Below are 26,580 nucleotides of genomic sequence, written 5' to 3'. Positions count from 1 at the left end.
CACCTCCAATGACCCTCAGGCCACTCGTGACCACCTTGGATGACCCTTGGACCATCTTGGATGACCTTCAGGCCACCTTGGACCACCTGGGCCCACCATGAATGACCCTCAGGCCACCTTGGATCACCCTGGACCACCTTGGACAACCTTCAGGCCACCTTGGACCACTCTGGCCCACCTTGAATGACCCCTGGACCACCCCAAATGAGCCTTGGACCACCTTGGACCGCTCTGGGTGACCTTCAGGCCACCTTGGACCACCCTCGACCACCTTGGATGATCTTTAGACCACCTTGGACCATCTTGAACGACCCTTGGACCACCCTGGACCACCTTGGATCACCCTTGGACCACCTTGGACCACTGTGGATGACCTTCAAGCCACCTTGGATGACCTTCAGGTCACCTTGGACCACTCTGACCCACCTTGGATGACCCTTGGACCACCTTGGACCATCTTGAATGACCTTCAGGCCACCTTGGAACAGTTTGGACCACCATGGTTGACCTTTAGACCACCCTGGACCACCTCAAATGACCTTCAGGCCACCTTGGATGACCCTTGGGCCACCTCAAATGACCTTCAGGCCACTCTTGACCACCTTGAATGACCCTTGGACCACCTTAGGCCATCTTGAATGACCTTCAGGCCACCTTGGATGACCCTTGGGCCACCTTGGCCCACCATGAATGACCCTCAGGCCACCTTAGGACCACCTTGGACCATCTCAAATGACTCCTGGGCCATCTTGAATGACCTTCAGGCCACCTTGGAACACCTTGGACCACCATGGGTGACCTTTAGACCGCCTTGGACCATCCCGAAGGACCTTCAGGCCACCTTGGATGACCATTGGGCCACCTTGAACCATCCTGAAGGACCTTCAGGCCACCATGAATGACCCTTGGACCACCTTTGGACCACCTTGGACCATCTTGAATGACCCTCAGGCCACCTTAGGACCACCTTGGACCATCTCAAATGACTCTTGGACCACCACGAATGACCCTCAGGCCACCTTGAACCATCCTGAATGATCTTCAGGCCACCATGAATGACCCTTGGGCCACCTTGGATGACCCTTGGACCACCTTTTGGACCACCTTGGACCATCTTGAATGACCCTCAGGCCACCTTGGATGACCCTTGGGCCACCTTGGCCCACCATGAATGACCCTCAGGCCACCTTAGGACCACCTTGGACCATCTCAAATGACTCTTGGACCACCACGAATGACCCTCAGGCCACCTTGAACCATCCTGAAGGACCTTCAGGCCACCTTGGACCACCTTGGACCACCATGGGTGACCTTTAGACCACCTTGGACCACCTCAAATGACCTTCAGGCCACCTTGGATGACCCTTGGGCCACCTCAAATGACCTTCAGGCCACTCTTGACCACCTTGAATGACCCTTGGACCACCTTGGGCCATCTTGAATGACCTTCAGGCCACCTTGGAACACCTTGGACCACCATGGGTGACCTTTAGACCGCCTTGGACCATCCCGAAGGACCTTCAGGCCACCTTGGATGACCCTTGGGCCACCTTGAACCATCTTGAAGGACCTTCAGGCCACCATGAATGACCCTTGGACCACCTTTGGACCACCTTGGACCATCTTGAATGACCCTCAGGCCACCTTAGGACCACCTTGGACCATCTCGAATGACTCTTGGACCACCTTGGATGACCCTTGTGCCACCTTGAACCATCCTGAATGATCTTCAGGCCACCATGAATGACCCTTGGGCCACCTTGGATGACCCTTGGACCACCTTTGGACCACCTTGGACCATCTTGAATGACCCTCAGGCCACCTTGGATGACCCTGGACCACCTGGGCCCACCATGAATGACCCTCAGGCCACCTTAGGACCACCTTGGACCATCTCAAATGACTCTTGGACCACCACGAATGACCCTCAGGCCACCTTGAACCATCCTGAAGGACCTTCAGGCCACCTTGGATGACCATTGGACCACCATGGGTGACCTTTAGACCACCTTGGACCACCTCAAATGACCTTCAGGCCACCTTGGATGACCATTGGGCCACCTTGAACCATCCTGAAGGACCTTCAGGCCCCCTTGGACCACCTTGGCCCACCATGAATGACCCTTGGGCCACCTTGAACCATCCTGAATGACCTTCAGGCCACCCTGGCCCACCCACCAGGACCTTCAGGCCACCTTGGAACACCACCAGGACCTTCAGGCCACCACCAGGCCCCCCACCAGGACCTTCAGGACCTTCAGGCCACCTTGGAACACCACCAGGACCTTCAGGCCACCACCAGGACCTTCAGGACCTTCAGGCCACCTTGGAACACCACCAGGACCTTCAGGACCTTCAGGCCACCACCAGGACCTTCAGGACCTTCAGGCCACCCTGGCCCCCCACCAGGACCTTCAGGACCTTCAGGACCTTCAGGCCACCTTGGAACACCACCAGGACCTTCAGGACCTTCAGGACCTTGAGGCCACCACCAGGACCTTCAGGACCTTGAGGCCACCACCAGGCGCCCCCCTCACCCTCTCGCAGCCCCTCCCAGGCCCCTCCTCGCTCTCCGTCCGTCCGTCTGTCCGTCCGTCCGTCCGTCCGGCCCGGCCAAAGTCTGGGACAACCATCCCCAGCAGCTCCCCTCCCCCACGGCGTCCGTCCGTCCGTCCGTCCGGGCCCCGCCCCCCGCGGGCGTCTCCACCGAGGTCACTCCAGCGGCTCCGGCGGCGGCGACGGCGTCCGAGGAGGCGACAGCGGCGGCACCAAGGGCCCGGCTGTGGTGGTGACCGCGGTGGTGGTGGTGACCATGGTGGTGGTGGCCACGGTGGTGGTCATGGTGGTGACCATGGTGGTGGCCACGGTGGCCGGAGCGGCACCGGGAGAAGCCGGCGTGTCCCGGCGGCGGCGGCGGCCGCAGCGAGAAGAAGAAGGGGCACTGGTGGATGAAGAGTTCGATGATTGTCTGGTAGGTCCTGGTGGCCGTCAAGGCGTCCATGGTGCTGAAGTCCGGCCGCATCAAGGTGGGCCAGAAGCAGATGGAGAGGTTCTCGCTGGTCATCAGGTTGACGCGGTGCTGTTGGCTGACCCTGCGGGGGACGAGACCAAAGGGAACGCTCGGTGCTCAGGAGATCCCAAAACGCCTCAAAATCCCAAAAATTCCCATCAAAATTGCCCCAAAAGTTCCCCTGGAGAAGTTCTTGGTGACCATCAAGCTGCTCGGTGGTCAGGAGATCCCAAAACGCCCCAAAATCCCAAAAATTCCCATCAAATACCCCCCAAAATGACCCAGAAGTTCCCCTGGAGAAGTTCTTGGTGACCACCAGGTTCCTGATGACCACCAGGGTCACCTTGGGGTGGACATGGGTGGAGTGACCCCTTGGTGGTCAGAAGATCCCAAAACACCTCAAAATCCCAAAAATTCCCATCAAATACCCCCCAGAATGACCCAAAACTTCCCCTGGAGAAGTTCTTGGTGACCATCAAGCTCTTGACGTGCTGCTGGCTCAAGGTGGAGGTGGACAACAGCAGAGTGAGCGTTCGGTGGGCAGAAGATCCCAAAACGCCTCAAAATCCCAAAAATTCCCATCAAATACCCCCCAAAATGACCCAGAAGCTCCCCTGGAGAAGTTCTTGGTGACCATCAAGCCACTTGGTGCTCAGGAGATCCCAAAACGCCTCAAAATCCCAAAAATTCCCATCAAATACCCCCCAAAATGACCCCAAAGTTCCCCTGGAGAAGTTCTTGGTGACCATCAAGCCGCTCGGTGGTCAGGAGATCCCAGAACGCCTCAAAATCCCAAAAATTCCCATCAAATACCCCCCAAAAATGACCCCAAAGTTCCCCTGGAGAAGTTCTTGGTGACCATCAAGCTGCTCCATGCTCAGAAGATCCCAAAACGCCTCAAAATCCCAAAAATTCCCATCAAATACCCCCAAAATGACCCAAAAGTTCCCTGGAGAAGTTCTTGGTGACCATCAAGCCGCTCGGTGGTCAGAAGATCCCAAAACGCCCCAAAATCCCAAAAATTCCCATCAAATACCCCCCAAAATGACCCAGAAGTTCCCCTGGAGAAGTTCTTGGTGACCACCAGGTTCCTGATGACCACCAGGGTCACCTTGGGGTGGACATGGGTGGAGTGACCCCTTGGTGGTCAGAAGATCCCAAAACACCTCAAAATCCCAAAAATTCCCATCAAATACCCCCAAAATGACCCAAAACTTCCCCTGGAGAAGTTCTTGGTGACCATCAAGCCGCTCGGTGGTCAGGAGATCCCAAAACGCCCCAAAATCCCAAAAATTCCCATCAAATACCCCCAAAATGACCCAGAAGCTCCCCTGGAGAAGTTCTTGGTGACCATCAAGCTGCTCGGTGCTCAGAAGATCCCAAAACGCCTCAAAATCCCAAAAATTCCCATCAAATATCCCCCAAAAATGACCCCAAAGTTCCCCTGGAGAAGTTCTTGGTGACCATCAAGCTGCTCGGGGCTCAGAAGATCCCAGAACGCCCCAAAATCCCAAAAATTCCCATCAAATATCCCCCAAAAATGACCCCAAAGTTCCCCTGGAGAAGTTCTTGGTGACCATCAAGCTCTTGACGTGCTGCTGGCTCAAGGTGGAGGTGGACAACAGCAGAGTGAGCGTTCGGTGGCAGAAGATCCCAAAACGCCTCAAAATTACCAAAAATTCCCATCAAAATTGGACCAAAAATGGCCCTGGGGAAGTTCTTGGTGGCCACCAGGTTCCTGATGACCATGAGGGTCATCTTGGGGTGGACATTGGTGGAGTGACCCCTTGGTGGTCAGAAGGTCCCAAAACACCTCAAATCACCCAAAATTCCCATCAAAAATGGACCAAAAATGGCCCTGGAGAAGTTCTTGGTGACCACCAGGTTCCTGCTGACCACCAGGGTCACCTTGGGGTGGACATTGGTGGAGTGACCCCTTGGTGGTCAGAAGAACCCAAAACACCTCCAAAATTGGCCAAAATTTAGACAAAAAATTGACCAAAATTGGCCTAAAATTCCATCAAAAATTCCTCCAAAAATGACCCAAAAATTCCTAAAAAAAATTTGCCCAAAAATCGTTAAAAATTCTTTAAAAATTCCCCTCAAGATTCCTAAAAGTTCCTCAAAATTTAAAAAACAAAATCTGAAAATTCTCTCAAATTTAGAAGAAAAATCCTCTCAAAATTGGCAAAAGAGTAAAAAAATTCTCCCTCCAAAAATCCCAGAAAATTTTTTAAAAATTCCCACAAATTCTAAAAGAAAACCCCTGAAAAAGCTCTTGAAGGTAAAGGAAAAATCCTGGAAAATTCCAAAAAAATTGCCAAAAAAAGCCAAAATTTCTCAAAAACTCTGCAAAAAATCCCCCCAAAATTCCCTGAAATTCCTTAAAAATTCCCCCAAAAATCCCCCCCAAAAAATCACAAGAATTCCTAAAAAATCCTAAAAAAAAATCCCCAAAAATTCCTGAAAAAATTTCCCACAATTAAAAGAAATTCCTAAATAATTCCAAAAATACTCAGGAAATTCCCCAAAAATCAACAGAAAAAATCAAAAAAAAAAACTTCTGGAAAAATTCCAAATCAATAAAAAAAAAAACAAAAAACAAAAATAATTTTAAAAATTAAAATAAAAATACTGAAAAATCCACCAAAAATTCACAAAAAAATCTCAAAAAAACCCCCAAAAATCCACATAAAACCACCAGAAAACCCCAAAAATCCCAGAAAAAAATCCAAATAAATTCCTCAAATTCCCAATTTCCCTCAAATTCCCAAAATTTCCCAAATTTCCCCCAAAATTCCCGATTTTCCCGACCTGTTGAGGTGGGCGATGACGTATTTGAAAACCTCGTAATTCTCGCGGGGGAATTTCCGCAGCACCTCCCGCAGCGCCAGCAGCTTCTGCTCCGGTCGTTGATCTCTGAAAATCACAAAAAATTCAATTATTTGGGAAAAAATGGGAAAAAATGGGAATTTGGGGTGAAAAAATCCAAAATTTGGGGTGGAAAATGGGGGAGAAATGGGAATTTTAAGGGGAAAAATGAGAAAAAATGGGAATTTCCTCAGCAGCTTCTGCTCCCGGTCGTTGATCTCTGAAAATCATTAAAAACTCAATTATTTGGGAAAAAATGGGAATTTGGGGTGAAAAAATCAAAAATTTGGGGTGGAAAAAGGGAAAAAATGGGAATTTGGGGTGAAAAAATGGAAAATTTGGGGTGAAAAATGGGGAGAAATGGGGGGGAAATGAGAAAAAAATGGAATTTTGAGGAGGAAAATGGGAATTTCCTCAGCAGCTTCTGCTCACGGTCGTTGATCTCTGAAATCCAAAAAAATTCAATTATTTGGGAAAAAATGGGAATTCTGGGGTGAAAAAATCCAAAATTTGGGGTGGAAAATGGGGGAGAAATGGGAATTTTAAGGGGAAAAATGAGAAAAAATGGGAATTTTGGGGAGGAAAATGGGAATTTCCTCAGCAGCTTCTGCTCGCGGTCATTGATCTCTGGAATTCACAAAAATGAAATTATTTGGGGGAAAATGGGAAAAAATGGGAATTTTGGGTGAAAAAATCAAAAATTTGGGGTGGAAAATGGGGGAGAAATGGGGGGAAATGAGAAAAAATTGGAAATTTGGGGAAGAAAATGGGATTTTTGGGGGGAAAAATGGGGAAAAAATGGGAATTTTGGAGGGAAAAAAGGGAATTTTGGGGGTGGAAAGATGGGGAAAAAAGCGAATTTTTTGGGGGAAAAATGGGGAAAAAATGGGAATTTTGCTGGGGAAAAAGGGGAATTTTAGGGGAAAAGGGGGGAAATTAGAAAATGAGAATTTTGGGGTGAAAAATGGAATTTTTGGGGTTTCAGACTCACTGTGGGCCTGGAGCAGCTCCAGCTGCAGGGCTGGGAATGGCGGAATGACTGAACCAATTAACCATTAATGAACCCCCAATTAATGAGGAATTAATGAGGAGTCCAGCAGGAATTAATGGGTAATTCATCAGGATTTAATGAGAAATTCCTGAGGAAATCCATGAGTGAAAAAAAAAAGGAATTTTGAGGGGCAGGAAATGGAAAAAAATCGGAATTTTTTGGGGGGAAATGGAGGAAAAATGGGAGAAAATGGGGGGAAAATGGGGAATTTTGGGGTGGAAAAATGGGAAAAAATTGGAATATTTGGGGGGAAAATGGGGAAAAAATGGGACTTTTAAGGGGGGAAATGGGGCAGAAATGGGAAATTTGGGGGGAAAAAAGGGGAAATGTCATGGGGAGGGGAATGGGAAAAAAGGGAATTTTTTGAGGGGGAAATGGGAATTTTAAGGGGAAAAAGGGGGGAAATGTGGGAAAAAATGGAATTTTTGGAGGGAAATGGGGGGAAAAACTTGGAATTTTAGGGGGCAAAAATGGGAAAAAATTGGAATTTTTGGGGGGAAAAATGGGGAAAAAATGGGAATTTTGCTGGGAAAAAAGGGGAATTTTAGGGGAAAAGGGGGGGAAATTAGAAAATGGGAATTTTGGGGTGAAAACTGGAATTTTTGGGGTTTCAGACTCACTGTGGGCCTCGACCAGCTCCAGCTGCATGCTGTAGGGCACCAGCGGCTCCGGCAGCTCCGAGAAGAAACTTTTCATGGCGCCGGCGACGGCGTTGACCGTGAAATCCTTCTCGGCCAGGTCCAGCCCGTGGTCTGCAACGGAAAAAATGGTCAGAAAAATGGAAATTCCAACCCCAAAATCCTCTGGAAATTGGGTTGGGAAATAACGGAAAAAACATCAAAAATTGGGGCGAAAAAATGGGAATTTTGGGGGATGTTGGCCCTACAATTCGGAAGTTTTGGCCTAAAAATTCTGAATTTTGGCCTTAAAATTCCTGAAATTCGTGGTCAGGAAAGGGGGAATGTGAGCCTAAAATTCCCAGAAAAATGGGAGTGAAAAATGGGAATTTTAGCCCCAAAATTCTGAATTTTAACCCAAAATTTGGAATTTTCACCATGAAATCCTTCTCGGCCAGGTCCAGCCCGTGGTCTGCAACGGGAAAATGGTCAGAAAAATGGAAATTCCAACCCCAAAATCCCCGGGAAACTGGGTTGGGAAATAACGGAAAAAACATCAAAAATTGGGGCGAAAAAATGGGAATTTTGGGGGTTTCGGAGGGAATTTCAGGCTGAAAATTCTGAATTTTGGCCCTAAAATTTCCGATTTTTTTCTGGTATTTTAAAAGAAATTCCCTGGAATTTGGCAAGGGCGATTTTTTTCTGGGAATTTGTGGGATCTTTTTTATTTTTGGGTTTTTTTATTTTTCTGAGATTTTTTTGGGAATTTTTAAAATGTTTTTTTCTGGAATTTTCTGCCTATTTTCTACTTTCTGGAATTTTTTTTTTTAATTTTTAAATTTTTCTTTTATTTTGAATGATTTTTTGAGGGTTTTTGGGGATATTTTGGGGTTTTTTGGGGATTTTGGTGTTACCCTGGTCGAACTGGCGCTGCAGACTCTCCATCTCCGATTTGTTGCCGCTGACTCGATAAATCCCCTCCGTGCTCAGCCCTGCAAAAAAAACAGAAAAAAATCCCAAATTTGGCTTTTTTTAAAGCATTTCTGGGATTTTCTGGGGGTCCCCGATGAATCCGAAGAAGATCCCTAAAAATCCCTAAAAAAATCCTCAAAAAAACCCCAAAAAATCCCCCAAAAATCCCCCAAAAATTCCCCAAAATCTCCTAAAAATTAAAAAAAAATCCCCCAAAAAACACCCTAAAAATATCTCAAAAAATCTCAAAAAATCTCCCCAAAAAATCCCTGAAAATCACTAAAACTCCGCGAAAATTCCCAAAAACATTCCAAAAACATCACGAAAAATTCCCCAAAAAATTATCAAATTTTCTGACTGATCAACAGCCATGAGGAACCCAAAAAATTCCTAAAAAAAATTAAAAAAAACCCCAAAAATTCTCAAGGAAGTCCTAAATGCTCTGACTGATTAACAACCTCACTTAACCCAACAAAACCCGTGTAAAAATAAAAAAAAAAATCGAAAAAAATCCGAAAAAAATTGGAAAAATATCAGAAAAAATTCTGAAAATTCCCAAAAAATCACCAAAATTTTTCCAAATAATTCCAAAAAAATTCTGGAATTTTGCACTGACCTGTGGCCTCGATGTACTGGATGCAGCGCTCGATGAACACCGGGATCGGCCGTTCCGGGGTGACCACGCTGGCCACAAAAATTCCCCAAAATTCCCAAATTTCCCAGACTGATCAGTGACCTCAATGAACCCAAAGAAAAACCCCAAATCCCTGAAAAAATCCTGAAAAAATCCCCAAAAATCACTAAAAATTCGTGAAAATTCCCAAAACCATCACAAAAATTTCCAAAAAAATTCCCAAATGTTCTGGCTCACCAGCAACCTCACTTAACCCAAAAACCCCTAAAAATTTTTTAAAAAATTGCGAAAATTCCCCGAAATTTTCACAAAAATTCCCCGAAAAATTTGTGAAAATTCCCAGAAAATCACCGAAAATTTTCCAAAAAATTTCCACATTTTTAGACTGACCAACAACCTCACTTAACCCAAAAACGCCTAAAAATTTTTTTTTAAATCGAAAAAATTCCCCAAAAATTCGCGAAAATTCCCCAAAAATTTGCGAAAATTTTCCGAAAAATTTGCGAAAATTCCCAGAAAATCACCGAAAATTTTCCAAAAAATTCCCACATTTTTAGACTGACCAACAACCTCACTTAACCCAATAAAACCATGTAAAAATTAAAAAAAAATCCGAACAAAAATCCGAAAAAATTCTGAAAAAAATCCGAAAAAAACCTGAAAAAAATCCGAAAAAAATCCAAAAAAATTCTGAAAAAATCCGAAAAATTTTCCAAAAATTTTCCAAATAATTCCCAAAAAATCCCCAAATTTTGGGCTGACCTGTGGCCTCGATGTACTGGATGCAGCGCTCGATGAAGACGGGGATCGGCCGCTCCGGGGTGACCACGCTGGCCACAAAAATTCCCCAAAATTCCCAAAATCCCCAGACTGATCAGTGACCTCAATGAACCCAAAGAAAAACCCCAAATCCCCAAAAATCACTAAAAATTCGCGAAAATTCCAAAAACATCGCAAAAAATTCCAAAAAAATTCCCAAATGTTCTGGCTCACCAACAACCTCACTTAACCCAAAACCCCCTAAAAATTAAAAAAAAAATCCAAAAAAAATCCGAAAAAAATCGGAAAAAAATCCGAAAAATATCGGAAAAAATTCTGAAAAATTCCCAAAAAATCAGCAAAAATTTTCCAAAAAATTCCCAAAATTTTCCCCCAAAATTCCCAGATTTTGGGCTGACCTGTGGCCTCGATGTACTGGATGCAGCGCTCGATGAACACCGGGATCGGCCGCTCCGGGGTGACCACGCTGGCCAGGGGCACCCCGAAGTAGCTGCTCTCCCACGGCGCCTTGGACAGCGACGGCCGCGCTTCGCCTTCGGCTTCTGGGGGAAAAATGGAGAAAAAATTGGGGAAAAATCCGGGGAAATTACAGGAAAATGTGGGGGAATGATGGGGAAATAATGGGGGAAATAATGGGAAAATTATGGGAAAATTATGGGGGAAAATCTGGGAAAATGAGGGGGAAATTAATGGGAAATTATGGGGAAAATCGGAGGGGAAATTAATGGGAAATTATGGGGAAAATTATGGGGAAATTATGGGGAATTATTGGAAATTGTGGGGAAATTATGGGGAAACAGTGGGGAAATATTGGGGAAATTATTGGGGAAATCTGGGGAAAATCATGGGGAAAATTATGGGGAAAATCTGGGAAAATCATGGGGAAATAATGGGGAAAATGAGGGGGAAATTATGGGGAAAATCAGAGGGGAAATTATGGGGGAATTATTGGGAAATTGTGGGAAACAGTGGGGAAAATATTGGGGAAATATTGGGGAAATTATGGGGAAAATGAGGGGGAAAATCGGGGGAAATTATGGGGAATTATTGGGAAATAGTGGGGAAATTATGGGGAAATTCTGGGGAAAATGAGGGGGAATTGTGGGGAAATTATGGGGAAATTATGGGGGAGATCAGGAGGAAAATCAGGGGGAAATTCTGGGGAATTGTGGGGAAAATCAGTGGGGAATTGTGGGGGATTGTGGGGGAATTATTGAGAAATAGTGGGGAAATTATGGGGAAAATGTGGGGAAATTATGGGGAAAATTATGGAGAATTGTGGGGAAATTATGGGGGAATTATTGGGAAATAGTGGGGAAATTATGGGGAAAATTATGGAGAAAATCATGGGGAAATAATGGGGAAAATGAGGGGGAAATTATTGGGAAATTATGGGGAAAATGAGGGGGAAATTATGGGGGAAAATCAGGGGGGAAATTACAGGAAAATCTGGGGAAATTCTGGGGAATTGTGGGGAAAATCAGCGGGAAATTATTGGGGAATTATTGGGGAAATTATGGGGGAATTATTGAGAAATAGTGGGGAAATTATGGGGAAAATTATGGGGAAATAATGGGGAAAATGAGGGGGAAATTAATGGGAAATTATTGGGAAAATGAGGGGAAATTGTGGGGGAATGATGGGGAAATTATGGGGGAAAATCTGGGAAAATCATGGGGAAATAATGGGGAAAACGAGGGGGAAATTAATGGGAAATTATGGGGAAAATCGGAGGGGAAATTATGGGGAAAATGAGGGGATATTATGGGGGAATTATTGGGAAATAATGGGGGAATAGTGGGGAAATTGTGGGGAAATTATGGGGATATTATGGGGAAAATTATGGGAAAATAATGGGGAAATTAATGGGAAATTATGGGGGAATTATGGGGGAATTATTGGGAAATTATGGGTGAAAATCTGGGGAAACAGTGGGGAAAATCTGGGGAAATGATGGAGAATTGTGGGGAAATTCTGGGGAAACAATGGGGGAGATCAGGAGGAAAATCAGGGGGAAATGATGGGAAAATGCCAAGAAAACAGTGGGAAAAAATCTGGCACCACCTTGGTTGGTCCTCCTGAGGTTCCTGAGATGTTCCTCCTGCTGAGATCCTCCAGTGACCACTGAGATGACCCCAAGAACATCCCACCACCCCCAAACTCCCACCTTGGTGGTTCTCCTGATGTTCCTGAGATGTTCCTCATGCTGACATCCTTCACTGACCAACACCCAACCATTGAGATGACCCCAAGGACATCCCACCACCCCACAACCTCTCCAAGCCCCACCTTGGTGCTCCTCCTTATGTTCCTGAGATGTACCTCCTGCTGAGATCCTCCAGTGACCAACACCTGACCACTGAGATGACCCCAAGGACATCCCACCACCCCCAAACTCCCACCTTGGTGGTCCTCCTGATGTTCCTGAGATGTTCCTCCTGCTGAGATCCTCCATTGACCATTGGGATGACCACAAGGACATCCCACCACCCCATACCCTCTCCAAGCCCCACCTTGGTTGGTCCTCCTGAGGCTCCTGAGATGTTCCTCCTGCGCGGATCCTCCAGTGACCATTGAGATGACCCCAAGAACATCCAACCACCCCCAAACTCCCACCTTGGTGGTCCTCCTGATGTTCCTGAGATGTTCCCCATGCTGAGATCCTTCACTGACCACTGAGATGACCCCAAGGACATCCCACCACCCCCAAACTCCCACCTTGGTGGTCCTCCTGAGGCTCCTGAGATGTTCCTCCTGCTGAGATCCTCCACTGACCAACACCTGACCATTGAGATGACCCCAAGGACATCCCACCACCCCATACCCTCTCCAAACCCCACCTTGGTTGGTCCTCCTGAGGCTCCTCAAGATGTTCCCCATGCTGAGATACTCCAGTGACCATTGAGATGACCCCAAGAACATCCCACCACCCCATACCCTCTCCAAGCCCCACCTTGGTTGGTCCTCCTGATGTTCCTGAGATGTTCCTCCTGCTGAGATCCTCCATTGACCACTGAGATGACCCCAAGGACATCCCACCACCCCCAAACTCCCACCTTGGTTGGTCCTCCTGAGGCTCCTGAGATGTTCCTCCTGCTGAGATCCTCCAGTGACCATTGAGATGACCACAAGGACATCCCACCACCCCCAAACTCCCACCTTGGTTGGTCCTCCTGATGTTCCTGAGATGTTCCCCATGCTGAGATCCTCCAGTGACCATTGAGATGACCCCAAGAACATCCAACCACCCCCAAACTCCCACCTTGGTGGTCCTCCTGAGGCTCCTGAGATGTTCCTCCTGCTGAGATCCTTCACTGACCATTGAGATGACCCCAAGGACATCCAACCACCCCCAAACTCCCACCTTGGTGGTCCTCCTGATGTTCCTGAGATGTTCCCCATGCTGAGATCCTCCAGTGACCACTGAGATGACCCAAGGACATCCCACCACCCCCAAACTCCCACCTTGGTGGTCCTCCTGAGGCTCCTCAAGATGTTCCTCCTGCGCGGATCCTCTCCGTCTCCCGCCTCGTAGGCCACGGCCGCGTTGTCCCCTTTGTAGCCGCCTTGGCCGCCCGGCTCCTCGTCCTTCTTCCTGCCGGCTCCCGCCTCGTCGTCGCTGCCCGCGCCCAGCCCCGGCCGGCAGCCGGCGAAGCGGCCGAGCCGCGCGCAGCGCGCCCGGTACAGCGTGGGCCGGGCGGCGCGGGGCGGCCCGCGGGCGCGCTCCAGGGAGCCCGAGTCCATCTCGCTGTCGGAGCCGTTGCCGCCGCCGTTGGAGGCGGCCTTGTTGATGTTCCTCACGGTGATGATCTTGCCCTGGGTGCTGTCGTGCGGCACCGAGTAGATGTTCTCCTCGTCGCCGCGCGGCTTGGCCACGGCGTCCGCCGGCTCGGCGTAGTCGGAGGGGTCGAAGCAGTCGGGCGGCGGCCACGGGGACGAGGACGCCGAGCGCCGCCGCGGCTCGCCGCGCTGGCGGCTCTGCTCCGCGTGGCCGAGGTCGCCCTTGGCGTCCGAGTGCGGCGGCGGCTTGGGCTTCACCGGCGGCGGGACCTTGGCGGGCCTCCCGTCGTAGGCGCCCGGCGCCGAGAGGAAGCCGAGGCCGTCGTTGCCCTCGAGCTCCGCCGAGAGCTTGGAGAGCTCCTTGGGCGGCTCCTCGCGGAAGGGGCTGCAGCCGGCCGGGGGCTCGGGGTCCTCCTCGGAGTCGGCCGGGTTGGAGTTGCCGAGCGGCGAGCCGGCGCGCGGCGAGCCGAAGACGTCCTCGGCGGCGCCGCAGGCCTCGGCGGCGCCGTCGTACGTGTGCGCGGCCTCCACCACGTTCTTCTTGTCCAGGGCGTCCTTGAAGAAGGCTTGGAAGAGCTCCAGCTTGCTCTGGGCTCCCCCCGGCCCGCACGGCCAGGCGGCGAAGCGCGCCTCGATCTCCTGCGCGATCTCCTCGCCCTCGGCCAGCTGCTCGCGGCTCACCTCGTCCTCCAGGAGCTCGGCGGGACCGTCGGCCAAAGCCACCAGCTGGACGGGGACGACGTCCCGCACGTCGGCCAGGAACGCCCTCAGGGTGGCCAGGGACGCCCTGCGCTTGGCGGCGTAGAAGACGACGTAGCCGTGCACCAGGCGGTTCTTCCTGGAGCCGAAGGACGCGTGGTAGGAGAGCAGGGACAGCTCCACCTTCCTGCGCTGCGACCCCACCGGCGTCTCCAGCAGCACCGCGGCGCCGCCGCCCGGCGCCGGCCGGCACGCCTGGCTCTGCAGGATGGGCGCCAGGACGTCGTCGGCGCCCGCCGCGTCGCCGCACATCAGGCACACGGCCACGCGCAGGTCGGCGCCGTCCGACGCCTCCCTGGAGGCCACCGCCAGGTTGAGGCCGCGCTTGGCGTCCAGCAGGCCCTTGAGGACTTGGCCCATCTGCTTCTCGTTGATGTTGCGGCCGTAGCCGATGCCGGCCGACGCCGGGTCCAGGAAGACGCACCGCAGCCGGCCGGCGATCTGCTGGCCCTGCCGGATCAGGCTCTGCAGCGTCTCCCCGCCGGCGTCGCCGCCGCCGCGCTTGTTGACCAAGACGAGCGCCAGCGGCAGCCGGGCCGAGCGGGCCGTCGCGGCGCCCGGCGGCGGCCTCGCGGCTCTTCTCCACGCTCTCCACCACGTAGGACAAGGACTCCTTGGAGTTGTAGAGGCAGAGGCAGCCGTGCGGTTGGAAGGTCGGCGTCTGGAAGGCGTTGACCGGCAGGCGCACGTTGCCCTCGATGGGCCTCAGCGCCAGCTCGTACATCTTGCCCTCGATGACGTACTTGTCGTCGTTGGTGCAGAGCGCGCGGATCTCGTTGGCCAGCTCGCGCGCCAGCCCGTCCTTGCCCAGGATGACCAGGTTGATGCGGTCGACGTCGGCGTCGGCGGCGTCGTCGCGGCGGCGGCGGAGGAAGCGCGAGCTCAGCAGCCGCTCCACGCGCGCGTCCACGCAGGCGGCGCAGCTGGGACACGTCTCCTTGGTGGGGTGGTAGACGAAGTGGATGTGCTTGAGGATGAGGGCGTCGCGCTCCGCCTGCAGCTTCTGCAGAGCCTTGAACCTCTGCTCCTCGCCCAGCACCTCCTGGATGACGCCCATCTTCTCCTTGCTGGGCTTGGCGTCCAGCTCCAGCTCGTAGAAGAGCTCCGAGTACTCCAGGAGGAGCTCCTGGAAGTCCTCCTTGGCCCTGTCGATCAGCTGCTTCTGGTGCTTGCCGTAGATGTCCACGTAGACCGACTCGTCCAGCCACAGGTAGAAGTCCTCGTTCATGATGAAGCTCCTGGCCTCCTCCCAGGGCTTGCCGGGCGTGACGAAGGGGGAGCTCTCCAGGTTCTCGCGGAACGCCCTCCTCATCTCGGCGCGCTTCCGCTCGTTGCGCAGCTTCTCCAGGTGGGCCTCGTAGAGCTGCTCGGCCGCCGGCGTCTCCAGCAGGTCGAAGGGGATGCGCTCGTCGTCGGCGCTGTCCGCGTGGCCGGTGGCGTCCCACGGCGTCTCCTCCAGCACCACGAACCACTTGAGAAAGTCCGGCTTGGCCTCCAGGAGCTTCTCGAGCTTGGCGCGGCTCAGGCGGTCGATCTCGTCGAGATCCGGCACCAGGGCGTCCAAGGCCTGGGGCAGCAGGGCCAGGTAGAGCTTGCGGCGCCGCTCGACGTGCTCCTGCTTGAGGCGCTGCACGTGCTGCAGGAAGAGCTTCTTGGCCTTCTGCGTGCCCTCCAGGTAGACGTAGTCCTGGTACTCGGGCGCCGCCGTCATCTTGCGGCTGACGTCGGGCCACAGCTCGTGGTGGCTCTTGACGACGCGGCCGACGAGCCACTCGTAGCGGTCCTTGGCGGCGGCGATCTGCTGGCTCTGCTGCTTGAGGGCCTCGAAGTAGGGGATGATCTTGGCCTTGCCCCTGCTCCTGTCCACCAGCTGCACCAGCGTGCCGAAAGCCAGCTCGACGTTGACGTTGGAGCGCGCCGAGGTCTCCACCACCTGCAGGTTCTTCTTGCCCAGCGCGAAGGCGTGCGCGTCGCGGATGTAGCGCTCGACGCCCTCGTCGCACTTGGTCAGCACCACCACCGCCGGCTTCTTGGTCTTGGCCAGCTGGTTGTAGAGGTTGGAGACGAACTTGAGCTGCTCGTCGAAGTTGCGGTTCATGCCGCGGCTGACGTCGACGCACAGCAGGAAGCCGTCCACCGGCAGCTTGCCGTCGGGCATCTGCTTCTGCTCGAAGTCCTGCTCCAGGCCCAGCTGGTCGGTGCAGAAGTACATCAGCTTCTCGGCCGACGCCAGCTTGGTGGCCGCCGCCCGCTTGACGTAGGGCTGCAGCGCCGTGCTGCGGTGCGGCTGGAAGGTCTGGTCGTCGATGAACTCCGTCTGCTCCACCACGTGCACGCGGCACTCCGCGCACTCCTCCAGGGCGCGCGCCACCTCGCCCCAGTAGAGGAAGTGGTCATTGTTGACCACGCGGCCGCCGAAGTCGCTGGTGCTGAGCACCGAGGTGTGCTCCGGGTGGAAGTCGTCGGCGCCGGGCCGCACGAAGCGGTTGCACAGGCAGGATTTGCCGACGCCGCACTGGCCCTTCTCCTTCTCGGTGCCCGACAGCCCCACCACGCTGACCGTGTAGGTGGGCACGCGGCCATCTTGCTTGCGGGCCATCATCATGGCGGCGGCAGCATGGCGACGGGCGCGGCGACGCGGTCAGCACGGCGGGGGCGGCACCATGGCGGGGGTGGAGGTGGAGGTGGAGGTGGTGGTGGTGGAGGTGGTTCTGGGGAGGGTTCAGGAGCTGGAGGGCGTCGGAGCGCGGCGGCCAAGGAGGGGTCCTGGAGACAAAGAGAGAGGAGATGGTGGGAGATGGTGGTGGTGGTGGGAAGGGGTTTCCACCCAAGTGAGGGGCACCGAGATGGACACGAGTTCTGCACCCAACCAAGATGGACACCACGAGTTCTCCACCCAGCCATGATGGACACGAGTTCTCCACCCAGCCATGATGGACACGAGTTCTGCACCCAACCAAGATGGACACCACGAGTTCTCCACCATGACGAACACAAGTTCTGCACCCAACCACGACGGACACGAGTTCTGCACCCAGCCATGGTGGACACGAGTTCTGCACCCAGCCATGATGGACACGAGTTCTCCACACCAAGATGGACACAGGTTCTCCACCCAACCATGGTGGACACGAGTTCTCCACCCAACCATGATGGACACGAGTTCTGCACCCAACCATGATGGACACGAGTTCTCCACCCAGACATGATGGACACGAGTTCTCCACCCAACCATGATGGACACGAGTTCTGCACCATGATGGACACGAGTTCTCCACCATGATGGACACGAGTTCTGCACCCAACCATGATGGACACGAGTTCTGCACCCAGCCATGATGGACACAAGTTCTCCACCATGATGGACACGAGTTCTGCACCCAACCACGATGGACACGAGTTCTGCACCCAACCATGATGGACACAAGTTCTCCTCCATGATGGACACGAGTTCTCCACCCAGCCATGATGGACACAAGTTCTCCACACCATGATGGACACGAGTTCTCCACCCAGCCATGATGGACACGAGTTCTGCACCCACCATGATGGACACGAGTTCTGCACCCACCATGATGGACACGAGTTCTGCACCCAGCCATGATGGACACGAGTTCTCCACCCAACCATGATGGACACGAGTTCTCTACCCCAAGATGGACACGAGTTCTGCACCCAGCCATGATGGACACGAGTTCTGCACCCAACCATGGTGGACACGAGTTCTGCACCCAACCATGATGGACACGAGTTCTCCACCCAACCATGATGGACACGAGTTCTGCACCCAGCCATGGTGGACACGAGTTCTCCACCCAACCATGATGGACACGAGTTCTCCACACCAAGATGGACACAGGTTCTCCACCCAACCATGGTGGACACGAGTTCTCCACACCAAGATGGACACAAGTTCTGCACCCAACCATGATGGACACAAGTTCTCCACCATGATGGACACGAGTTCTCCACCCAGCCATGATGGACACGAGTTCTGCACCCAACCATGATGGACACAAGTTCTCCACCATGATGGACACGAGTTCTGCACCCAACCATGGTGGACACGAGTTCTGCACCCAGACATGATGGACTCAAATTTTCCAGCCAACCATGATGGACTCAACTTCTCCACCCAACCAAGGACCTCCATGATGGACACAAGTTCTCCACCAAGATGGACACAAGTTCTCCACCGTGATGGACACAACTCCTCCATGATGGACACAACTTCTCCACCATGACAGACGCAACTCTTCCACCCAACCAAAGGTCACCATGGTGGAAATGGCTTCTCCACCCAAATGAGGGGCACCAAGATGGACACGAGTTCTCCACCCAACCAAAGACCCTCCATGGTGGACACAAGCCCTACACCATGACGGACACAAGTTCTCCACCATGACAGACACAAGTTCTCCATCCAACCAAGGACCTCCATGATGGACACAAGTTCTCCACCATGACGGACACAAGTTCCCCACCATGATGGACACAAGTTCTCCACCATGATGGACACAAGTACTCCACTGTGATGGACACAACTTCCCCACCATGATGGACACAACTTCTCCACCCAACCACAAACCCTCCATGATGGACACAAGTTCTCCTCCATGATGGACACAAGTTCTCCACCAAGATGGACACAAGTTCTCCACCAAGATGGACACGAGTTCTCCACCCAACCATGATGGACACGAGTTCTCCACCGTGATGGACACAAGTTCTCCACCATGATGGACATGAGTTCTCCACCGTGATGGACACAAGTTCTCCTCCATGATGGACACCAGTTCTCCACCATGATGGACACAAGTTCTCCACCATGATGGACACAAGTTCTCCTCCATGATGGACACAACTTCTCCACCCCAAGATGGACACAAGTTCTCCACCCAACCATGATGGACACGAGTTCTCCACCCAACCAAGGAGCTCCATCATGGACCCAAGTTCTCCACCATGATGGACACAACTCTTGTGCTCAACCAAGGTCCACCATGATGGACACAACTCCTCCACCCAACTGAGGCGCACCAAGATGGACACAACTTCTCCAACCCAGCCAAGGGTCCTCCATGACGGACCCACCTTCCCACCATGGTGGACACAACTTCTCCACCATGACGGACACAAGTTCTCCTCCATGATGGACACAAGTTCTCCACCATGATGGACACAAGTTCTCCACCATGATGGACACAAGTTCCCCACCATGATGGACACAAGTTCTCCACCATGATGGACACAAGTTCTCCTCCATGATGGACACAAGTTCTCCACCATGATGGACTCAACTTCTCCATCCAACCAAGGACCTCCATGATGGACACAACTCCTCTATTCAACCATCACCATGACGGACACAAGTTCTCCACCATGATGAACACAAGTTCTCCTCCATGATGGACACAAGTTCCCCACCATGATGAACACAAGTTCTCCACCCAACCAAGGACCTCCATGGTGGACACAAGTTCCCCACCATGATGGACCCAACTTCTCCTCCATGATGGACACAAGTTCTCCACCAAGATGGACACAAGTTCCCCACCATGATGGACACAACTTCTCCACCCCAAGATGGACACAAGTTCTCCACCCAACCATGATGGACACGAGTTCTGCACCCAACCAAAGACCTCCATGATGGACTCAAGTTCTCCACCATGATGGACTCAAGTTCTCCATCCAACCAAAGACCACCATGGTGGACACGAGTTCTGCACCCAACCATGATGGACACAAGTTCTCCACCAAGATGGACACAAGTTCTCCACCCAACCATGATGGACACAAGTTCTCCACCATGGTGGACACAAGTTCTCCACCATGATGGACCCAACTTCATTTCCCCTGGAATTCGCTGACTCAGCACTTCCCGATTTATCACCAAACTCTCCCAAAATTCTCAAAAATTCCCGAAAAAATCCCCAAAATTTTCCCCAAAATCCCTTTGGAATCCTCGCCCAGATCCGTCCCAGAGCTGGAAATTCCAACTTTAAACACCCAAAATTCCCAATTTTCCCCAAAATTCCCAACTTTTTTCCCCCCCTGGAATTCGCTGACTCAGCACTTCCTGATTGACCTCAAAACCCCAAAAATTCCCCAAAATTCCCCAAAAATCTTTTTGGAATCCTCGCCCAGATCCGTCCCAGAGCTGGAAATTCCAACTTTAAACACCCCAAAATTCCCAATTTTCCCCACAATTCCCAATTATTTTTTTTCCCCTGGAATTTGCTGACTCAGCACTTCCTGATTAATCCAAAAAAATCCTCAAAACCATCCCGGAAAATCCCCAAAACTTCGGTTCAACATTCCCCAAAAACCTCAAATATTGGGAAAAATAATCAGAAAATCCCCCCAAAAAAAAAAAACCAAAAAACTGGAAAAAATATTGAGGAAAATCCCAAAAATCCCCAAAATCGGGAAAATACTCCAAAACCCACCAAAATTTGGGAAAAACCTCCCAGAAAATCCCAAAATTTGGGGGAAATAAAACCCCCAAATTTCCCTTGGAATTCCTGGATCAGGAAGAAAAAAAAATCCATTAAAAACATTCCATAAAAACATTCCATTTAAAATTCCATCAAAAAAATTCCATCAAAAAAATTCCATCCAAAAATTCAATCAAAAAAATCCATCAAAAAAATTCCATTAAAAAATTCCATCAAAACATTCCATCAAAAAATCCATTAAAAAATTCCATCCAAAAATTCAATCAAAAATTCCATTAAAAAAATTCCATCAAAAAAATTCCATCATAAAAAATTCCATCAAAAAATTCCATTAAAAAAATTTCATTAAAAAATTTCCATCAAAAAATTCCATTTAAAAATTCCATTTAAAAAATTCCACCAAAATCCCGGCACAGCCTCGACCTCGAGGTCGTTCCCCTCCAACAAATCCAAATTTTGGGGATTTTAGGGCCAAAAAATTCCTTTTTTTTTTTTTTTTTTGGGGGAATTTTGGGATTTTTAGGAATTTTTGGGGGTTTTTAACTTTGATTTTTGGGGAAAAAAGAGGAAAATTCCCGATTTTTTTCTGCCTTTTTTGTGGATTTTATGGGGACGAAAGGAGCGGCTCCGGCGTTGGCGCGGACTTTGGAGCTTGGCAGGAAAGCGCTGAGTCAGCGAATTCCAGGGGGAAAATCGGGAATTTTGGGAAAAAATCGGGAATTTTGGGGAAAATCGGGAATTTGGGGGGAATTTGCAGCTCCTGGGTGAGGATTGCACCGAAATTTTGGGAATTTTGGGGAATTTGAGGGACCTTTTTTGGGGATTTTGGGGAATTTTGGGGAATTTTTTGGGGGAATTTTTTGGGATTTTTAGAGAATTTTGAGGAATTAATCAGGAAGTGCTGAGTCAGCGAATTCCAGGGGGAAAAAAATCGGGAATTCTGGGAAAAATCGGGAATTTTGGGGAATTTGCAGCTCCTGGTGAGGATTGCACCAAAATTTTGGGAATTTTTGGGGAATTTTAGGGACTTTTGGGGATTTTGGGAATTTTTGGGGGAATTTTTGGGATTTTTAGAGAATTTTGAGGATTAACAGGAAGTGCTGAGTCAGCGAATTCCAGGGGGAAAAAAATCGGGAATTCTGGGGAAAAAATCGGGAATTTTGGGGAAAATCGGGAATTTGGGGGGAATTTGCAGCTCCTGGGTGAGGATTGCACCCGAAATTTTGGGATTTTTGGGGGAATTTTTTGGGATTTTTAGAGAATTTTGAGGAATTAATCAGGAAGTGCTGAGTCAGCAAATTCCAGGGGGAAAAAAATCAGGAATTCTGGGAAAATCGGGAATTTTGGGGGAATTTGCAGCTCCTGGGTGAGCATTGCACCGAAATTTGGGAATTTTTGGGGGAATTTTAGGGACTTTTGGGGGATTTTGGGGAATTTTTGGGGGGAATTTTTGGGATTTTTAGAGAATTTTGAGGATTAATCAGGAAGTGCTGAGTCAGCGAATTCCAGGGGGGAAAAAAATCAGGAATTCTGGGGAAAATCGGGAATTTTGGGGAATTTGCAGTTCCTGGGTGAGGATTGCACCGAAATTTTGGGATTTTGGGGGGATTTTTGGAATTTTTGGGGGGAAGTGTTTCGGATTTTTAGAGAATTTTGAGGAATTAATCAGGAAGTGCTGAGTCAGCGAATTCCAGGGGGAAAAAAATCGGGAATTCTGGGGAAAATCGGGAATTTTGGGGGAATTTGAAGCTCCTGGGTGAGGATTCCATAGAAATTTGGGGAATTTTTTCTGCAATTTTTGGTTTTTTGGGAATTTTTGTGATTAATCAGGAAGTGCTGAGTCAGCAAATTCCAGGGAGAAAACATCCTTTTCCCAATTTTTGGGATTTTTTGGATTTTCCTCGAGTTTTGACAAATTTGGGGATTTTTGGGGAATGTTTTTCCCAAATTTTGGGGTTTTGGGATTTTTTTTCCCAATTTTGGGGATTTTTTTGGATTTTCCTGAATATTTTTCCCAATTTTGGGGATTTTCTGGGAGGTTTTTCCCAATTTTTGAGATTTTTTGGGATCCTTTTCCCAATTTTGGGATTTCTGGGAGGCTTTTCCCAATTTTGGGGGGCATTTGGCTGTTTTGCCGAATTTTGGGGATTTTGGGGATTTTTCCCAATTTGGGGTTTTTTTTGGGGATGTTGATCCCAATTTTGGGGTGTCCTGGAGTTGCAATTCCCAACTTTTGGGGTTTTTTGGGATTTTCTGGGAGGTTTTTCCCATTTTTGGGGTGTCCCAAACTCAAAATTCCCAAATTTTGGGATTTTTTGGGATAATTTTCCCCAATTTTGGGGGTTTTGGGAATGTTTCTGCCGAATTTTGGGATTTTCTGGGAGGTTTTTCCCACATTCCTGGAGGAGAAAACTCCAAATTTGGGATGGAAGAGACAAATCTGGCTGGGAAAAGTCAAATTCTGGCCCAAAAAAAAAAAAAAAAAAAAAAAAAACCCACAAAAATTCCAAGAAAATCCAAAACCAAAACTCCCAAAAAGTTCCCCAAAATCCTCAAAAATCCCCAAGAAAATTCCAAGAAAAATTCTCCAAAAAAAGTCCAAGAAATCCCTAAAAAATCCCTGAAAATCCCAACATTCTCCCCCAAAATCCCAAATCAATCCCAAACAAGTCCCCAAAAGCCCAAGAAAAAGAAAAAATAGATTTTTTAAAATCCCCCCCAAAAATTAAAAATTCTAAAAAAAAAAAGCAAATTCAAAAAATCTCCAAAAATCACCCCAAAAAATCCAAAAATATTCCAAAAAAATTCCCCCCAAAAAGGCCCAAAAAATCCCCAAAAGCCAGAAAAAGTAAAAAATCCCCTAAGAACAAAAAAAACCCCCGAAAATCAAAAATTGTCCCAAAAAATCCCAAAGGAAATCCCCCAAAAAATCACAAGAAAATGCCAAAAAACAAACAAAAAAATTCCCAAAATATCCCAAGAAAATCCAAATCCATCCAAAATCAACCCCAAAACATTCCCCCAAATTCCCAAGAAAACCCTAAAAAAATCCAAATAAATCCCAAGAAAATCCTAAAAAAAAAAAACACCAAAAAGTCCTTAAAAAATCCCCCAAAAATCCCAAAAAAAATCCCCCAAAAAATCCCCAAAAATCCTAAAAAAATCCCAAATAAATCCCAAAAATCCCAAGAAAATCCCAAGAAAATCCTAAAAAAAAGTTCCCAAATAAAGCCCAAAAAATGCCCCAAAAATCCCAAAAAATCCCAAGAAAATCCTGAAAAAAATCCCAAATAAATCCCCCAAAAATGCCCCTAAAAATCCCAAGAAAAATAAAAAAAAAAATCCCAAATAAACCCCAAAAAAATCCCAAAAAATCCTCAAAAAATCCCAAAAATCCCCCAATAATCCCAAGAAAATCCTAAAAAAAAGTTCCCAAATAAATCCCAAAAAATGCCCCAAAAATCCCCAAAAAAATCCTAAAAAAATCCCAAGAAAATCCTGAAAAAATCCCAAACAAATCCCCAAAAACCCCAAAAATCCCAAATTTCCAGGCAATTCCAACTGGGGATAAAAAGGGAATTTTGGGGGGGGCCCGAAAATCCAAAACATCCAAAAAATTTGGGGAGAACTCCAAGGAAAATTGGGAATTTTGGGGAGGGGGGACCCCCAAATTTGCGGGTGGTCTCCCCTTCCACCCCCACAAAATTTCAGTTGGATTCGCCCCCAAATTGGGGGTGGTCTCCCCTCGGAATCCCCCCCCCAAATTGAGGATGGTCTCTCCCCTTTAATAACCCCAATTTTGGGGGTGGTCTCCCCTAAATCCCCCCCAAATTGAGGATGGTCTCTCCCTTTAATCCCCCCCAATTTTGGGGGTGGTCTCCCCTAAATCCCCCCAAATTTGGGATGGTCTCTCCCTTTAACCCCCCCCCAATTTTGGGGGTGGTCCCCCCTAAATCCCCCCCAAATTGGGGATGGTCTCTCCCTTTAATCCCCCCCAATTTTGGGGGTGGTCTCCCCTAAATCCCCCCCAAATTGGGGATGGTCTCTCCCTTTAATCCCCCCCAATTTTGGGGGTGGTCTCCCCTAAATCCCCCCCAAATTTGGGATGATCTCCCCTCAGAATCCCCCCAAATGGAGGTGGTTTCCCCTCAGAATCCCCCCCAAATTGGGGGTGGTCTCTCCTGAGTCCCCCCCAAATTAGGGTTGGGTCTCGCCCCCAAATTGGGGGGTGGTCTCCCCTCAGAATCCCCCCAAACTGGGAGTGGTATCACCCCTAAATTGGGGGTGGTCTCCCTCCAAGCCCCCCCAATTTTAGGGGTGGTCTCTCCTCTAAGCCCCCCTCAAATTTGCGATGGTCTCTGCTAGAGTTCCCCCAAATTTGGGGGTGGTATCGCCTCAAAATTGGGGGTGGTCTCCCCTCAGAATCCCCCCCAAATTGGGGGTGGTATCCCCTTTAAGCCCCTCAAATTTGGGGGTGGTATCACCCCTAAATTGGGGGTGGTCTCCCCTCAGAATCCCCCCCAAAATTGGGGATGGTCTCCCCTCAGAATCCCCCCCAAACTGGGAGTGGTATCACCCATAAATTGGGGGTGGTCTCCCCTCAGAATCCCCCTCAAATTGGGGGTGGTCTCCCCCAAGTCCTCGCAATTTTGGGAGCAGTCTCCCCTCTATGTCCCCCTAAATTGGGGATGTCTCCCCTCAGAATCCCCCCAAATTTGGGATGGTCTCCCCCGAGTCCTCACAATTTTGGGGGTGGTCTCCCCTCAGAATGCCCCCCAAATTGGGGATGGTCTCGTCCCAAATTGGGGAGGCTCTCCCCTCAGAGTCCCCTCCAAATTGGGGGTGGTCTCCCCTCCAAGCGCCCCCCCCCCAATTTTGTGGTCCCCCCCATCCCTTCCCGGTGGTCTCTCCCCTCACAGCCCCCCATGAATGAGCGGCGAACCATTGAGAACGATCGGATGGGGGGGGTGGGGGTGGGGGGGGTCTCATCCCCCCCCCTTCCCCCACGGGGGGTGGTCTCTCCCGGGCCCCCCTCACGGGGCCGTCCCCCCCCCCGCGGGGGCCATGGGCCGGCCCGGCGGGCGCGCGGCGGGCGGGGGTGGGGCGGCCCATTGTTCTTCTGGGGGGGGGGGAGGTGGTGGGGGGGGGGGGATTTTCCAAAGAGAAAAAAGGCGGCGATGGTGGCGCTGAGAGTGAGGGAGGAGGAAAAGATTTCCTTCTTACCGGAGAAACAGACGCGGCGGCGGCGGCATCGGGCCGGGCCGGGGGCGGCGGGAGGCGGCGGCAGCGCCATGTCCGCGCTCTCGGGGCGGCGGCGGCGGGCGGGGCGAGGCGGCGGGGGGCCGCCGGGGCGGGCTCGGCCTGTAATGGCGGCGGCGCCTTCCTCCTCCTCTAACCCCCCCCCCACCCCTCAGCCCTCAGGCCGCCGCCTCCTCCTCCTCCTCCTCCTCCTCCTCCTCCTCCTCTCTCCGCCTCCGCCTTCACGATCACGGAGGGGGGGGGGGGGGGGGAATGGCGGGAGCGCGTGCGCGGCGGGAGGGGAGGGGGCGGCACCGTGAGGGGAGCGGCGGGAGCGGCGGGAGGGGCGGGGCTAAAGAAAGGGGCGGGGTTAAAGGGCGGGGCTTGGAGGAGAGCACCGGGAATTG

The 26,580-nt window shown here is 50.6% G+C and overlaps 1 protein-coding gene across 1 annotated transcript; it reads right to left on the bottom strand.

The window, feature by feature from the left end:
* Positions 1–102: 102 nt before the first annotated feature.
* On the bottom strand, positions 103–26,241 carry ARHGAP35 (Rho GTPase activating protein 35). Its single transcript, XM_063182029.1, is given in 16 exon segments — positions 103–550; positions 593–654; positions 770–914; positions 1,157–1,353; positions 1,760–1,967; positions 2,113–2,214; positions 2,247–3,092; positions 5,825–5,918; positions 5,921–5,929; positions 7,553–7,684; positions 8,464–8,541; positions 10,334–10,462; positions 10,465–10,477; positions 13,401–15,011; positions 15,013–17,240; positions 26,159–26,241. Coding segments are annotated over 9 exon segments (4,692 nt in total). The 5' UTR covers positions 17,080–17,240; positions 26,159–26,241; the 3' UTR covers positions 103–550; positions 593–654; positions 770–914; positions 1,157–1,353; positions 1,760–1,967; positions 2,113–2,214; positions 2,247–2,533.
* Positions 26,242–26,580: the final 339 nt, after the last annotated feature.

Source organism: Melospiza melodia, unplaced genomic scaffold (assembly GCF_035770615.1).
Source record: "Melospiza melodia melodia isolate bMelMel2 unplaced genomic scaffold, bMelMel2.pri scaffold_140, whole genome shotgun sequence".
Classification (NCBI taxonomy): domain Eukaryota; kingdom Metazoa; phylum Chordata; class Aves; order Passeriformes; family Passerellidae; genus Melospiza; species Melospiza melodia.
This window is presented reverse-complemented; position numbering and strand designations above follow the sequence as displayed.